The sequence below is a fragment of the Ptychodera flava genome, chromosome 2 (assembly GCF_041260155.1).
Source record: "Ptychodera flava strain L36383 chromosome 2, AS_Pfla_20210202, whole genome shotgun sequence".
Lineage (NCBI taxonomy): Eukaryota > Metazoa > Hemichordata > Enteropneusta > Ptychoderidae > Ptychodera > Ptychodera flava.
Window position 1 is genome coordinate 23,800,080 of NC_091929.1, and position 15,791 is coordinate 23,815,870.

Sequence of the window (15,791 nt, forward strand, 5' to 3'; positions counted from 1 at the left end):
GCCCGATTTCGTCTGTAAATATGTAGCTGGTGTTTCCTTGGTCGCTTTGGTCATGATATTGCAAACAAGCTGTTATCACGTAGAGAGGTGTTATCTTCAGAGAAGCTCAACAAGCCAGCATCTTGTAATTGACGTAGACTCAAACGTTGATTCACTTTTATAAGTACGTGGTCGGCGGAAATGAAATTGCCAAACGGGAGGTCCGACGTAGCCTCGTAGGAAAATACAAATTTTAGTTGCGGCTGTCGGTCAAAAAATAAAATTTTCAAAGTACCAAATACCTGAGTGTTACATTGTTCTGGAACTAACTTGCCAACAATTATGTCATCAAGATGAGTGACGAAACGGCATCATGTTTACTCATCCATATTCTTCCTCGTGTAAGCAAAAGCTTTGCGCATGCATGTAAACATCCTTGAGGAACATAAATATTGTCACCTGAGGGCGCGCACATTCCAATACAGTCTCTTTTCTCATTCCACCATAATTCCGTTTCGTACCTCATCGCAGCACACTCTTCTCCACAGGGTAGGAAAGACACTTACTACATCTACCCGCTTGGGTATATTTGAAAAGAGCGTTATGTGATAAATCTGACATGTATCATTTTGTCTGTCATGTGACAGGCTACAAATAGACCTATCTCAACACAGGACGGATGCGAATAAATGTGTACTTCCGACAATTTTCAAACTATTCTGTTTTATGTGTATGCACATACTTTTGTACACAGAGGAATATGACCAGTGCCCGACAGCAATTACAGATTACATCTACGTCAAAGAGAAGGTATCAGATTATTCTCTGAGGGGTCACGTGATGAAAGCAGTGACCACGGGCACTCAGTTGAGCTGTGGCCTAAAATGTCTGCGGACATTTGGATGTGCGTCGATCAATTTTCAGAAGAGTACTGGCACTTGTGAGCTGAACAGTGATGACCGACTGAACTCTGACCCTCTCTACTTCTCGTCTGACACTGGATGGAATTATTTCAAAGTAGTAAATGACGTCTCAATGGTGAGTTGATACCAATTTATTGATTGCCGCAATACTGTAAATAGGATTTCACTTTTATCACGTTGAAAATCAAGTACACCGCCCATCATACAACAGTCTTAAAGGGACATTATCGCTATCTTTTGACCCTTTTTTCACCAATATTGTTGCAAACGAACAATTGCTGATGTCGTTTGACTTATTGAAAGATGTCTAAAAATGACCCACCACAGACGACCTCCGTCCAATTTTGCCTACACTGTGTGGAAAAACCTGGGGTCAGAGGTTTTAGGTGGGCTACTGTTAACCCTGACCTGAGGTTTTTCTACACAGTGTAGGCAAAATTGGATGGAAATTGTCTATGGTCGACCATTTTTTAGACATCTTTCAATAAATCGAACAACATCAGCAACTGCTCGTTTGCAACAATATTGGTGTAAAAAGGGCAAAAGATAGTGATAATGTCCCTTTAACTCCGTTATTTAGGCTTTCAAAACCCTTGCGCTAAGTGTAAATCAGTGTGATGTTAAAGAATTTGCCTCCGAACAAATTTTACGTATCTTTGAATAATCTGATTGACATTACTTTATGAGGTGGCTACTGTTAGCCATTCTGCCTGCTAGGCAGTTTGATAACTGGCCATATGAATCAGATAATTGCAACAACGGAGAAAGAGAATTTCTTTGTTATTGTGAGTGCATATATATATTCAGGTTTGGTAAAAGGAAGTCCAACAAAGATCCTTCACAAAGTTTTCGAAGTGGGTGGGGAGATACTTACAAAACAAGGACGGGTCACAGAGAGGCCGAATGCTCGATACGAACAATTTATTTCTGAACAGTGTTTGTCTCCTATTGAATGCACCTTTACGCCGTAAAATTCCAGTCTTAATGAAATACTCACAATGACGACGTCATTTCTTTTACCTCATTCCCAGATGAGCGTTGGAGGCTGCGATGGCGTTGTCTGTCAAAATGGCGGCACATGTGTTGCTGACTGTACAGACGGCGGTTTCTCCTGCCAGTGTCCCATAGGATTTACAGGAGTTCACTGCGAGGGAACTGGCGGTAGGTCACGAGTAACACGCTTTTCATTGCCGCCTTCTTGTTTCTGGCCAGAAAATAGCTAGATGTTGCTCTTTTCTCAAGAATACGGACCCCGGATATGGACATTTTGACCGTTAAATCTGTTCTTTACGTTTGTCACAACGAAGTCGAATGTTCTCACTGTAAATGTCTAAAAGCAGAAAGAAATATCGTCATCGTTATATCGACAGTATTGGCGCCACATTTGCCATTTCCTTCTTGTCTCCTTATCTACAGTTGGCTGCTCTGACCCAGGTACAGTTGCCAACTCAGTCAGAACCGGAAGTTCAATGAATCACGGTGACACTTTGACCTTCACATGTGACCCCGGATTTTCAATTAATGGAACCAATCCGATCACTTGTAACAACGGCGTTTGGGACACAATGCCATCGTGTTTGCGTGAGTATACAATGCTGAAAACGTCGATTTAAAATGTTATCATTTGCATATACAATTGAAATTATCTTGATTACCTATATACCAGTGGAAGAAAGCCATAATACGTAGGCTAACCTCAATTTAAGGAAGCAGGTTTAAAATTTACCTGATACACGTAATTAGCTGATTACAGTAGATTGTCAGTTTTAGCTTGTATTTTCTCCCTCTCAATTGCTTGAACCGATTACTTTTATTGTCAGAAGGTCAGAGAATGTTACTTTCAAATTGCCTGAGGATAAAATTGTCTCATAACAGAAAGGATCTCGTACAAACGCTAGATTAAAATTCTTTGGTCGCATCTGTTTTTTAAGGTACCCCATCGCTTTTTTTTATTCATTAAAAAACTGTTAACAATATGAGAAATTTCACTGAATAATATATAACGATTCTCTGAAAATAAGATCAACAAAACACAGCGCAGGTTGCTGGTATTTTGCATTAAATACTGAACATTTGAAGGGAGACGTTTTTTCACAAAATATTGCTTGGCCTAGCTGTGATAGCCGCTTACGCATGATGGTAAGATAGTACGCGACTCGAAAGTGACAGTTTTTTTACTTTATTTGCTCAAACCTTCCTCAAGGAATCTTTCAACCATTCTCTTTCAAAATCAAGAATAAAAAGCGGCAATGTTTGCTACTACTGGAGAAAGAAATTATCAAAGATATACCGATATTCGAAATTCAAAAAGCCGGCCATACACGTGATACCTCTGTAAAGAAAAATAAAATTGTTTGATTTTCGAAAAGCTAAGACAGTGAAATTTTTTTTACACCTAGAACTTTAACATGAGTCCCAACAAGTGGTAGATCAGAAAAGAATTGTAAAAACTTGGAGGGTCCGATTATCTGTCGCCGAGGCCCATATTCTACCTTAATATTGTCTGCCACAATCTTTTCTTTCAGTTGACTGTTCTGATCCTGGTACGCCGGCTGATTGTGACCGAACAGGGACTTTAAGCCATGGGAGTGTACTGATTTATGAGTGCCATGACGGTTACCAATCCAGCGGTGGAGATGACATCCTCTACTGCGACAATGGTGTTTGGAATGGAACAGCGCCACTTTCGTGTGACCGTAAGTGAAATTTATGTATTCGCCTTCGTTTTTTATCATCACTGTCACTTGTCTGTCGTAAAATGGTTTAATGTTTTGGAAATACCCTTATCGTTTGCCTGTCTATGCGACGTCGACCATCCCGAAAGACCGGACTTTTGCTAAGCTTAACTTAGTACAATTCATCGCTACCTATTATTTTAATTATGTAAGCAATAATGTACCCCCTCCCGGCCCATAATGGACAAAAGAAAACTTTGCGCGACATAAAGTACGACATAATGTACTAGGCGAAGCCGAGTATATTATGTCGTGCTTCGCCTCGTACATTATGATCATGTCGTGCAAAGTTTGCTTGAGTCTGTTGAAGGCCTGGATGGATACATTATTGCTGTTATTTTATAAATTCGGCAATGTCAGCGAATTTGAAGACGTAGAAAACATCCGAGTCACAATGATTGGTAATCGGACACATAATCAGTAATAATCTGAGTATATAACGTCACAAAACTCACTGGTATGAAATTTACAAAGTTATAATGTAATCACCTTAATAGAAAACCTCAGAGGGAGTCCATCTGGTGTGCATGTCTTCTTTGACGTGTAACATCTGCACTACAGCTAATGAAATACGAAAGTATTTGACTCGGTAGAAGTGTTGTTAGTACTTTGATTTGAACCTCGTTACATTTGGCTGTTTATACACAATACATTTCAATAATTCGACTCACGATGGCGCTCTTCCTCTGTTATTTTCAGCGGAAACGTTCAAATTCGATGCCTCACAGTCCTCCATTTTGAAAGCGGGCGTGTGGAGAATGGCAAGTTTTACCATCGATGGGAATTTCTACCTAGCTGTTCCAAATGGTGACGTCACGGTTACATCAGATGTGGATATCCTAAAATACGACACCGGATCTTCTTCTTTTGTCGCATATCAAAATAACATACCCACAAGCCACCCGCGAGATGTAGAATATCTCCAAATTGGTTCGGATCACGTGCTTGGTATAGCCATGGAAAAAGATGCTGCAGGAACAACCCATAATACTAACTCAGCAATTTATATGTGGGATGGCGCGAATTTTCAAGCTCAACAGTCAATTAACTCAAAGGGTTGCAGGGACGTCCATCTCTTCAAGGCTGATGTCACATCCGGCACCGAATTTTATTTATTTATATCAAATCGTTTTGACGATGTTTCTTATGAAATAAACAGCGACTTTCGCAAATGGAATACAGGAACCAAAATGTTCGATAACATTCAGTACTTACCTACCAAAGGAGCGACCCACTCGGCCTCGTTTGTCATGGCAAGCGTGACGTATCTAGCCATAGCATTTGAACAGGACGATTCTGGTGCAGTTCAATCACAAATACATCGTCTCAGCGCCGACGGAAATAGTTTGATATTCAAAGAAAGTTTGTCGCAGACTGGAAATGTGCTTTCAATCCAGCCGTTCAAAATGGCGGGAGCAACGCACCTACTCACGACTTTACTGACGCCCTCTAGTTCGCCTTACTACAAATGGAATGGCGCTAATTTTATCTTACAGGGCAGCATACCAACTTCTAATTCATATTCAGCATGTCCGTTCGTGGTTGGTGAAACGACCTTTGTGGTAGTGCAGAACTTCGGAGGTCAAAACGTAGTTTACAAAGAAGATGGCGGCATCCTTGTCAATCACCAGACTATACTTTTTCCGTTTTCCAAGACTCAAGTTTGTTATGTCGCCGATGTAAATGGCGTATATCATCTCATAACGGGTATGTCAACGATCAGCTCAACTTCAAATATATTTGAATGGTCAGTTTGAAGAAAATGGCTCTTCAAATAAGAAAAGCTGCAGTCGAGTACAAACTTACTGAGGGACGTTAGAAGATTCGTGTTATCGAAAGATGGCGCTGTTCTAAGGTTCTATTTCAGGTTATCTCGAATGTCGATCTATGTACTCTACGTTTCGTGGTCTGCTGGTCTGCGATTTGATTGTTGTTTATATAAATATGTGCAACATTGCGAACTTCAAAACGTTTCATCGCCTGAAGCGAAATGCTAAATTCATTGTATTAACAATGTTTCATATGGGCAGGTCATGATATGCATGTTACTGAAATGCACATTTAAGAGTTGCAACGATCAATATGAAGAAATAGGAAGGTTCCGTCAGCGAAATTAACAACTTAAAAATTCCGCAGCAAACACACATGTTCCCGTCATCGGAGGTTGTTGCATTAAACTTTGACACGAATTATTCAAAAGTATAAACGGTCAAATAAAACCGACTTCTACTTTTTAAAGTTTGTATGACACGATGTCAGAAGTAGAAATACAATGAGTACGATACATGAAATTTGAAGTAATTAGAACTTTGCGAATAGATAATCATACTGTAGGCAAGTTGATTCGATATGCACTTGTCTCTTCTGTGAAGGTCATGATCTTGAGATTGTTGAGCAAAATTCAGATGATTCATTCGCCTGAAGGTTTTATTTACTTGAATACGTGTGATTTAATCAATCATTAAACAATTTAAACTGGACAAATTTAAATGCTACCTCATAAAAATAGTTTTGCTGGTGTCAGTATGATGAATATAAGATTAATCTTCAGTAATTATCCTGAATCACAAGTTTAAGTAATTGTAGACTTTGTGAACAGTCATGTAATATACGAAACTGTGATCTTTTCTCAAATCAGTCAAGATGTTTGGGGGTAGGAAGCATGGTACTTGTCAGTAAACACTGCCCTTACGACAACATGGGATCGTTTACATGTAGTATGTTAAAGAGCGCCGTCAATAATGCAAGAACACTACGTAGACCAAATAGTGGGAAACAAGTAACTCATTTTGTATTAATCGAGACAATAATATGTTACTGTCCGTGTGCATATATCAGAAAAAATAATATCCTAATAATTGATATCACCAACACGGTTTATTTTACATAAAATTGTTAAAAATTTCTAGATCTATATCAAATGCCTTTCTTATCGCAATGCCGTCCGGTATTATACTCTGTACCCTACACTCTGGATTCACATTGAGTGTGCCACTTGTAACGTCTATCGGGTTTCTGTTACCCATAAAGTTACATTTCGTTTTCATTCGTCACGGTAAGGGATCTTGATGTACAACGAAGTCGCCTTATCTTTATTTCAAGTAAATTTGTATGTGGTTTCATGACTGCACCTTGACCGTACAATGATTGTGCAGACATTTAAATATTTCTATTACATTACCATGGTTTAACAGTCAATTCTTCAGAACAATTGGTTCTTTACAAAATGGTCAAAACTTAAAATGGATAAAATAGGTTGTGTAAATAGTCGCTGATCTGATTTCATTATTTGTTTGTTGTCGAAGTACAACAGTGAGGTTTTCGCTGAAAATACAATCCTTACTGTATATTGCAAGAAAAACATAGAGAAAGGACTGATAAGGTATGCACTGACAGTACATGTTTTTCCAATACTCAAAATGGGCATTTCTGAGAACTATTGTGGGTACAAATGAAGTAGAAGAAGGTATTTTGTTATCTGTTTATGCCTGTACATGCTTCAGGATATTTTGTATTCATTTGCATGATGTTTCAGGAAACTAGTCACAAGAGTTTGTACTCTAGCTTAATATGATTCCGTCCTAAATCGCAATTGCACACGACAATACTATAAAAGTTGCCTATATAAAATTTAACTTTTTTATTTGAGTACTGTTAGAATCTACGCAATGTAGCATGAATAAAAGTGACATCGAGTCACTGGAACATCGTACCTTACCTTTCGTGTCAATGGGTTTTGTTTGTTTGTTTTGGGATGTTTTATAAACAACCTTTTTTATTGAACAAAGGAACGTGGTTCACAAAGCAAAGTTACAAAAAAGCAGCAAGACAATACCAACTCCTCTAAACTGTACAGATCACATTTGTCATCTCTGCCTTTTTTTACTCAGATTCGTGTTGAAATTTCAACTTAATCAAGCATTCAATCTGTCTCGCTTAAATTTTGCGGCATTAACATTGAAAAATATATGCTTTTGTAATTATGGGTAAACATAGTTTTCAATACTTTTGAGCTCTTGTACCAGCTAAGATGTAGACTTCAAATAAGGGAGCCGTCATTATTTATGGCCGGGGGGTCGGAGGAATCTGAGGGGGGGTCACTCAAAAAATCGAAAGCTACAAGGGGCGGTTGCTCAAAAGTGGAGAACAAGAAAGGGGGGGCTATTCAATTTTGTTGACATGTATTGAAGCATTTAGTGGAGTTACGAATTAATACAACAATAATAGTAAAGATATGTATATTCACACACACACACACACACACATAATATATATATATATATATATATATATATATAATATAATATATATAATATATATATATATATATATAAATCATAATACAGGTGGTTTCAAGTAGAAACTAAAATCTCATTACACTATGTGTTTCACGTTATTGTGATCTTTAGACGAGAATGATCAGCTATTTGACGTGGCAAGCCTTATGTTAGAGGCTAGTACTGAGTACATTTTTCAGTATTTCCTGATTAAAGATTGATATACTTGCCTGATCATTAATGAGAAACGTCTGCTTTCTATATTCTACATTGTCATAGGTTACCGATAGGGGAAAATGTGTAAAGCAAGCTTATTCTGATGCTATAAAGTTTAAAACCAGTTGAATGCCTTGACAACAAACCCATCTTTTATTGCAGGAAAATAATAATAAATAATAATGGTGAATAAATGTATGTCTGTCGCTATTTTTTCGGTTTCAAAAAATATAGTTGAATCAGTGAACTGAAATATAAGTTTTGGAATACTGTCTCAGATTTATTTTCCTTTGAGTTTCCCCAAGTGCCACCAAATAACACCATTTTAACCTCTATTTTTCAAAAGCTCCAATGGCAGGAGGGGGGACACCCCCTCCTGACCTCCCCCCGCGACCGTTATGCGGTCTCTTGTGGTGCTTTCGCACCACATCTTCCCCGTCTTTAAAACAATCCTACAGAATAACTGCATGTCACCAGAGCACTGGATACAGACTTGTACATCAGCCCCTGCCACAGCAATTGGAACCTCCTTCCGACAAAGACCTATACCACAGGATTTAATCAGGGTCTGTACAGAGCCTGTCGCAACAGCAATCCTTTTTACTGTATAGATATTTAACTTTCCCAATTTTTTTTGGGGGGAGGGGGGGTCACACAAATTTTCTGTAGCAGAGAGGGGGGGTTACTCAAACACGTCATGGTTGGCAGGGGGGTTACTCGAAATTTTGGAGTTTCAAAAGCAATTCCTCCGACCCCCCCCCCAGGCCGTAAATAATGACGGCTCCCTAAGCCAATGAATACTAAGCATTGAGTTCTCTACATGTAAACACGATTGGAACCAATTTGGGATAGTTTGATATTCATATTTTTAAATTTTCCAAAAGTGGTAGTTGCCCTCCAGCTATATGTTGCAAAATTACAAATTACTCATAAAAACAATAGTATAACTTAAAACGAAGAGCAGGTAAGCTTACATTTGCAGATTAAACCGACATTACTGCACAATCCAATTATCCCAAGTTAGTTACAATCGTGTTATTTAAGTTATATGATTCCTAAACTGTTGAGTAAATAAACTTCTGAAATACTGCACAAATTTTCAAAGGAATTGTTTTTAAGGAAAAAACCCTTACACAGTTTCATGTTACTTGTTTTAGATTAGCATGAAACAACTCGTACACAGCAAAAAAGGTCCCTGTCACAGACCCTGTACAGACCCTGATACAACCCTCGGGTACAGGCCCGTGTCAGCAAAGACGTACCATTACTGTGACAAGGGCTGATTACATGTCTGTAGCCAGTGCTGTGACGACATCGCTGTATACTGTGCTTGGGACACAGTGATATGACAGAACCTGAAATTTCTGCTTGTCCCATCACTGCACTATGTATAGGACTGTTAATACAGCGATGTTAATACAGACCTATAACAGGGTTTGAATTTTTTCAGTGCACACACAAATCATGTCCGTGTTCATTTCTCTCATCAAAATTGGCCTTTTTTCATGAAAATATACATTTCTGAAATCTTAGTAAATTGTCACACCCTGTATCACGCCCTCTAAATTCGACACTGGCACATGACTGTTCATTCAACGGTGTTACAGTCGTGCGGTCACAGCACTGGAGACAGTCAGAAATTAGATCACTGTATAAATTCTTGTGATACCTGACTCAGACCTGTCTACGTACCCCCTGATATCTGACCAATTTTACAGATTCTGTAACAGATTTCTTCCGTCTTATGTCAAGTTGCCTTCTTAGACCAAAGCGAAGGTGACAGCGAACTGACGTATGGTTTCAAAGTAAGATTTACTGAGTAAATATCAGAATAAATTAATTTCTCAGAAGGATGCATTACGTCATCCATGCTTTATGAATTTCTATGACAGAATCTAACCAAGCTCACAAAGCATAAGGTAGTTTTACTGGTGAACAGCTTGTGTTGGCTGACCATGAGACCAGTCTCTGTAAAAAGAGCATTGTTTTCATTTTCCTTTCATCTGAAGAGAACTATGAACACGCGTTTTTATTCAAATGTGAATGCTGTGACCCGACTCTATTCACGACCGACCTAAATCTATCGCACATGCCAAGTCAAACAATGAGCACCACATATCTTACACATTATATCGTTTTATTTTGAAAACAAATTACAAAACTGAATATAATTTATGTAATTTGAATGAAATCGTATCTATGTAGCATGCTCTGTACTTTATTGATACAAGGTGTATAAGAGAAACACTCAGTGTAAATGATTCTTACCGATACATGTGGTTTGTTGATGTATATTCGGGTCAAAGTCCAGTCAAAGTACATAATTTACTAGGCAATCCGTGTTGTTAAAAAGTTTAAAAAAGATGCGGGTGATTTGATTTTTTTATAACTAATTCTGAAATATGGCGTAGTCTTAACCTTCCCACTTCTGATACACTTCCACGACTCTTTCCAATTCATTTAAAAGCACGCAAGCATAAGCTTATTGGCATAGCTTCTGATTACACACGGTTTTTATCGTCCTTATGTCAGCTAAACTTTGGATAATAGTTATGCACTTTTTCAGTTACATACCAAATACAGTCCCTCAAAACTAAGCAAGCCATCTTATTTCAAAAGTGTAACATTAATGTATGTTTACGGTTTGAAGTCATATGGATGTTGAAAAACAGTGTCAATTTGCACACATGCTATGGTGTTGCAGTAATCAGGGCGGGAATTGTGTCTGTTATTTATACGGTAGTATGCGCCTCGAAAGTGAAAGACTTACACTAATTTTGCTCAAATCTTCCTCAAGGAATATTTCAACCATTCTCTTCCAAAATCAAGAATAAAATTCGAGGCTCGCCGTACAAATTTTGGTATTACAGAAACAAATTATCTAATATTTACCAATGTTCGAAATTTAAAATGACCGCCATCCCTGTGTCAAGTCTATGGAGAAAAATGCAATTTTCGATTTTGGAAACACTATAAGTGAAAAGTTTTCTTAAACAAGAACTTTGAAATGAAACCGCCCCCTTCCCCACAAGTGGTAGATCAGAAAAGAATTGTAACAGTTTTACCCTTCCCCACAAGTGGTAGATCAGAAAAGAATTGTAACAGTTTTAGAGTCCTGATATCTGTCCCCGAGGCGCATTCTACCTTAAGACACTTTGGTTAAACTTATCCTTTTCACATTTGAGTGCTTTGCAAATCAACACGTCTCACTTTATGTGCAGGAAAGGCCGTTTCAAGCGGTATAGTCATTCGACCCCTAGCTGTATTATTTTAAATAACATTTATATTAACGACAATGCAATTTAGCACGTCTTATGTTTGATATCTACAGTGGGTGTCAAACGGACAGAATATCTTGACATTACTTTTTGCTTTCATGACCCCGATTCCATATAGCTTTTTTCCTCCGTTTAAACTTGTTGTTTGTTTTGCGTTTGTCCATCAATTATTCGTATTGATGCATTTGTTAATGTGCGGCCGTGACTCCATATGTATAAATAACGCTTTCTTACTGTAACTGCCAAATCTATTACAAAGTCTACATTTTTCGGAAAATGTATGATATCGGCACAAAAAGGGAAATATCTCAAAGCAAGAATTTATTTTGGTCCCAGTTACCCATGGCGAATTCTACTTGCTATAGATTCTATGGCGACATTATACATAAAAGTTTCTCAACTCATATTACGCATTTGATACTTATTTGATATCATCGAAACAATTGTTAATAGGGAGTTAAATGGCTAAGCATATTTCTAAATTTTGATATGTCACTTTCTTCATCCTACATTGCCAAAATACCTTCAGATATAAAAACAGAGAAACATGATCTTATAAACAACAAGAAAAGCGACAATCATGTTTTGCATTAGTGTTATTTGTACCGTTCTTGTAGGAGAAAAAGTTATAACGTTTTGAAGTACCCCTGGTGCAAAATACAGTGTTTCCCCTTATTGGCTAGCCACACAAACTGCAAGCCCTGAGCCCTATTCGTAACTCACAAGCAAACGCACGAATCATTGGAAAATGCTACGAGACTTTAGGAATTGTAAATGACGTAATCTCGTCCAAAATGTCGCTCCTACTTCGGCAAGAATATTCTCGATAAAATATGAAACTACGTGGCATTCTGTCCGAAACTGTCAACACTAATAGCAGTCTCCCTATTTATTTATTTATTTATTTATTTATTTATTTATTTATTTATTTATTTATTTATTTATTTGTTTGTTTGTTTGGTTGGTTGGTTGTCTGTTTGTTTGTTTATTATTTATTTATTTATTTATTTATTTATTTATTTCCTCGTTTACATCGACTTCCTAATCTTCCACAGACAAGAACGCATTAAATACTTGTAAATGTCATGAAATGTGTACTTTAGATCATGCATAACATAGTGCCACTTGATAGAACTTTCCAACCACTTGTAGGATCACTAACTGTGAAAACAATACAGAACATTATTGGCTCGGATCTATGCTTCGACGGTGAGTGTATGTCTGGGGAGTAACATGGTACATCTTTCAAGTGGTGCACATGTATGATATGATGAGCGTTATGTTATCATAATGTGAGCATGTAACGTCCTTGTATGATTATTTTACATAAGGGTCACCTTTAATCTCTGCAAAGCAAAGGTTTGCTCGCCAAGTCAAACAAGAATGTGGTAATATGAAATGATGGGTTTTATGTACATTTAAATGACATTACTCTTATATTGACTCCTTTCATAAACACACAAATTATCATACCTAGTACCAGCTACCGTTCGTAATCCTTGCACTTGTTGATTTGCTGTAGTATTTGGACAGGACAGATACACCAACTGATTCAAATATGTAGATGATGAAAAAAATTATAGTACTGAGCTTGGAATGTGTCAAATGTGTAGCAAGGATCATTCGTCGATGGACAGAAGATGAATAAGCTGTACTTAAAGATGTTAATATTCGTTACAAAGTTCACGTCGGATTCCACTTATAAATTCTCACTGGTGTAGAGGTGTCTCTGGCTGCTAATATGATAAAGTTGCTGTCCCCGGCGTTCATAAAGTGACATGCTAATGTTTCTGGGAACGATGACCCTGACACATTAAGTTGCTCAAAATCTTCAAAGGCACTCACGCCGTCGTCGACAAGCAACGTTGATGGGTTGTACGTCCCTGCAAATAGCAAAAACTGACGACCACTCAACTGAAACGGACACACATCGGCAACGTAAGTCTGACTCAATAGGGCGCTGATGGCTGTGAAATCCGGGATCGCGCCATTCCACTGATAAATTATTGGATTGGTGATGTAGTTAACTGCGGTTACCAAATACAGATTTCCTAAATATGAATAGGTCGCAGAGTCATATGTGAAAGCCGCCACGAGGGTGTCGACGAGAAGGAGACTATTTCCATCATCCGCCACACGAAATACATCTGTAGTAGGTGGAGGAACAGTATTCTGTTTCGAATTTGAGAAAATAATATACCTTTTCGAGTTTTCAAGAAAGGAAGTAATTCTTTTGCATCCTTTGGTGTCTACGTTTTGAATGTGAATCAGTGACGATGTTGGCACGTCCCATTTATAGAGGGCGCTGGTCGATGTCTCATAATCGTTGACGCCATCTTGGCCACTTGCCAGAGCCAAATAGTGAATGCCATTGTGGAAGAAGTAGTGCCAATCGTTTGCTCCAACTGTTGCTATGGTATCGTGAAAGATAAACAGGCCATCTTCCCAAACGTAGATTCTGGAATTGGCGTTAAACGATAAACCATGTCGTTCGACAGCAAAAAATATGTAATGCTGACTATCGATAGTTGCAAATTCAATGCCGTACAAATGCTCCAATAATATTTCCTGGTAGAATGAAAAGTGCCCGTTCTCCAGTTTATAGATAGTGCAGCCGCTATGTAAACTTCCGATAGCTATATAATGGTCTGTGTTGATACTAAAAGATGTGATTGTGGTAGATGCTGCTTTGTTAATGTCTTGATGAGGAAGAAATGATCCGTCGACGCTTAGAGTCGTTGTCAAGATCGTTGTTGCTGGGCTGTTAACATCTACAAACAAATATAAAAAATGCCAATGTCATTCTAAATAAAACTGAAAGGTTCTGAAGTGTCTTTATAATGGAAATTTGGTAAGTAATATTACTACAATAACTGCAATAGATTAGTATGGAAGACCGGTCACGACCTGCGAAATGCGACCTGCGTCTTTAAACTGTGATCTGCGACCTACCCTAACCCTAACCCTACCCTAACTCTAACCCTAACCCCTAACCCTAACTAACCCTAACCCCTAACCCTAACCCTAACCCTATCTCTAACCCTAACCCCTAACCCTAACTCTAACCCTAACTGCAGATCGCAGTTTAAAAAACTCGCCTGTCGCATGTCGTGACCGGTCTTCCGTAGATATGCTCGAAATTACACGATAATTAATATATTTATCCTTCTTACAACATTCAAAAATCAACGATTGGGCATGACCTTTGGGATGAAACACAGTTTAAATGGTGTTTACCCTTCATGTACTAAGGGACTGGTCAGTTTCTTCGGCCGGGGGGGGGGGGGCCGGTGGATTCATGGGGGGTCACCCTGTTTTGACTTGGTGATAGGGGGGGGGTCACCATGTTTTTGAAATGCCCAATAGGGGGGGGGGGGTCAGTGTGTTTTTGAATTTCAACACAGGCTCATCATTGCCTAAAATGCATCGTGTCAGCCACAAATTTCATCCAGTTGCATTTTTCGGCGCGCCCTTCGGGCGCGTAACTTTAATAATCAGACATATTTTTCAGAATGCCCAACTTTAACATATCAGGCATACATATATCAGAGATATATGTATGTTCAATATTTTTCAGCATGCTCTTCAAGCGCATTACTTTAATATATCAGACATTTTTCAGCACAATTCCTGTGCATTACTTTAATATACAAGACATATATATCAGAGATATCAGGATGTTTCATATTTTTCTCCGCGCCCTTCGGGCGCCATACTTTAATAAATCAGAGATATATGCCAGAGATATCTTGATGTTTGCTAAGTGAAAGTGTACTATTATGAAATCTGCATTTCATATGAAAAGCGTGACAAATTCCTGATACTTTTCTGTTCTCTCTATGAGAATTCAGTATGAGAAAGCAACATGCACAAATATCAATGTTACAAGAAAAGGTCATCTCAGACTCTGCACACATCAGATTTGGCTAAAATGCCTCTCTATGGTTCCTCAGGAGATTTAATTGGATGGCTGGCAAGTCTTAACACCCATCAAAGTTTTTTTGTTTGTTTGTTGATATTAATGATTGACATCCATTTCTGTACAACAGTTCAGGACATCTGGTTAAGCATAGAAAGTGTGAAATACATTCACAGCTCATTCAAATGTACTTTATTCAGTGACACTTTGAAATTCCTATCTTACAACTGACATGCCAACAATTTCATTAAAACACAGAATGACAGTTAAAATATAAATGTATGTAAAATATAATATATAAAATATAATATACATATATTACATATATATATATATATATATATATATATATATATATATATATATATATATATATATATATATATATATATATATATTACAGTATTATATTATTACATATTACAGTTGTCGCGTGCGGGGGGGGTCACCCTGTTTTCAAAATT

At 37.9% G+C, this 15,791-nt stretch overlaps 2 protein-coding genes across 2 annotated transcripts in view; one reads left to right on the top strand and one right to left on the bottom strand.

Annotated features, from left to right (window-relative positions):
- LOC139117260 (uncharacterized) overlaps positions 1–7,354 on the top strand; it is a 43,552-nt gene extending 36,198 nt beyond the window's left edge. Inside the window, exons 4-8 of the mRNA XM_070680211.1 lie at positions 734–1,017; positions 1,934–2,063; positions 2,319–2,483; positions 3,428–3,598; positions 4,337–7,354. Of these exons, the coding sequence (XP_070536312.1) occupies positions 734–1,017; positions 1,934–2,063; positions 2,319–2,483; positions 3,428–3,598; positions 4,337–5,394 (1,808 nt within the window). The 3' untranslated portion in view covers positions 5,395–7,354. The remainder of the gene's footprint in view (positions 1–733; positions 1,018–1,933; positions 2,064–2,318; positions 2,484–3,427; positions 3,599–4,336) is intronic.
- A 5,439-nt stretch (positions 7,355–12,793) lies between these two features.
- Positions 12,794–15,791, bottom strand: part of LOC139147564 (thrombospondin-type laminin G domain and EAR repeat-containing protein-like) — a 49,726-nt gene continuing 46,728 nt past the window's right edge. Inside the window, exon 5 of the mRNA XM_070718693.1 lies at positions 12,794–14,179. Coding sequence (XP_070574794.1) covers positions 13,092–14,179 — 1,088 coding nt within the window. The 3' untranslated portion in view covers positions 12,794–13,091. The remainder of the gene's footprint in view (positions 14,180–15,791) is intronic.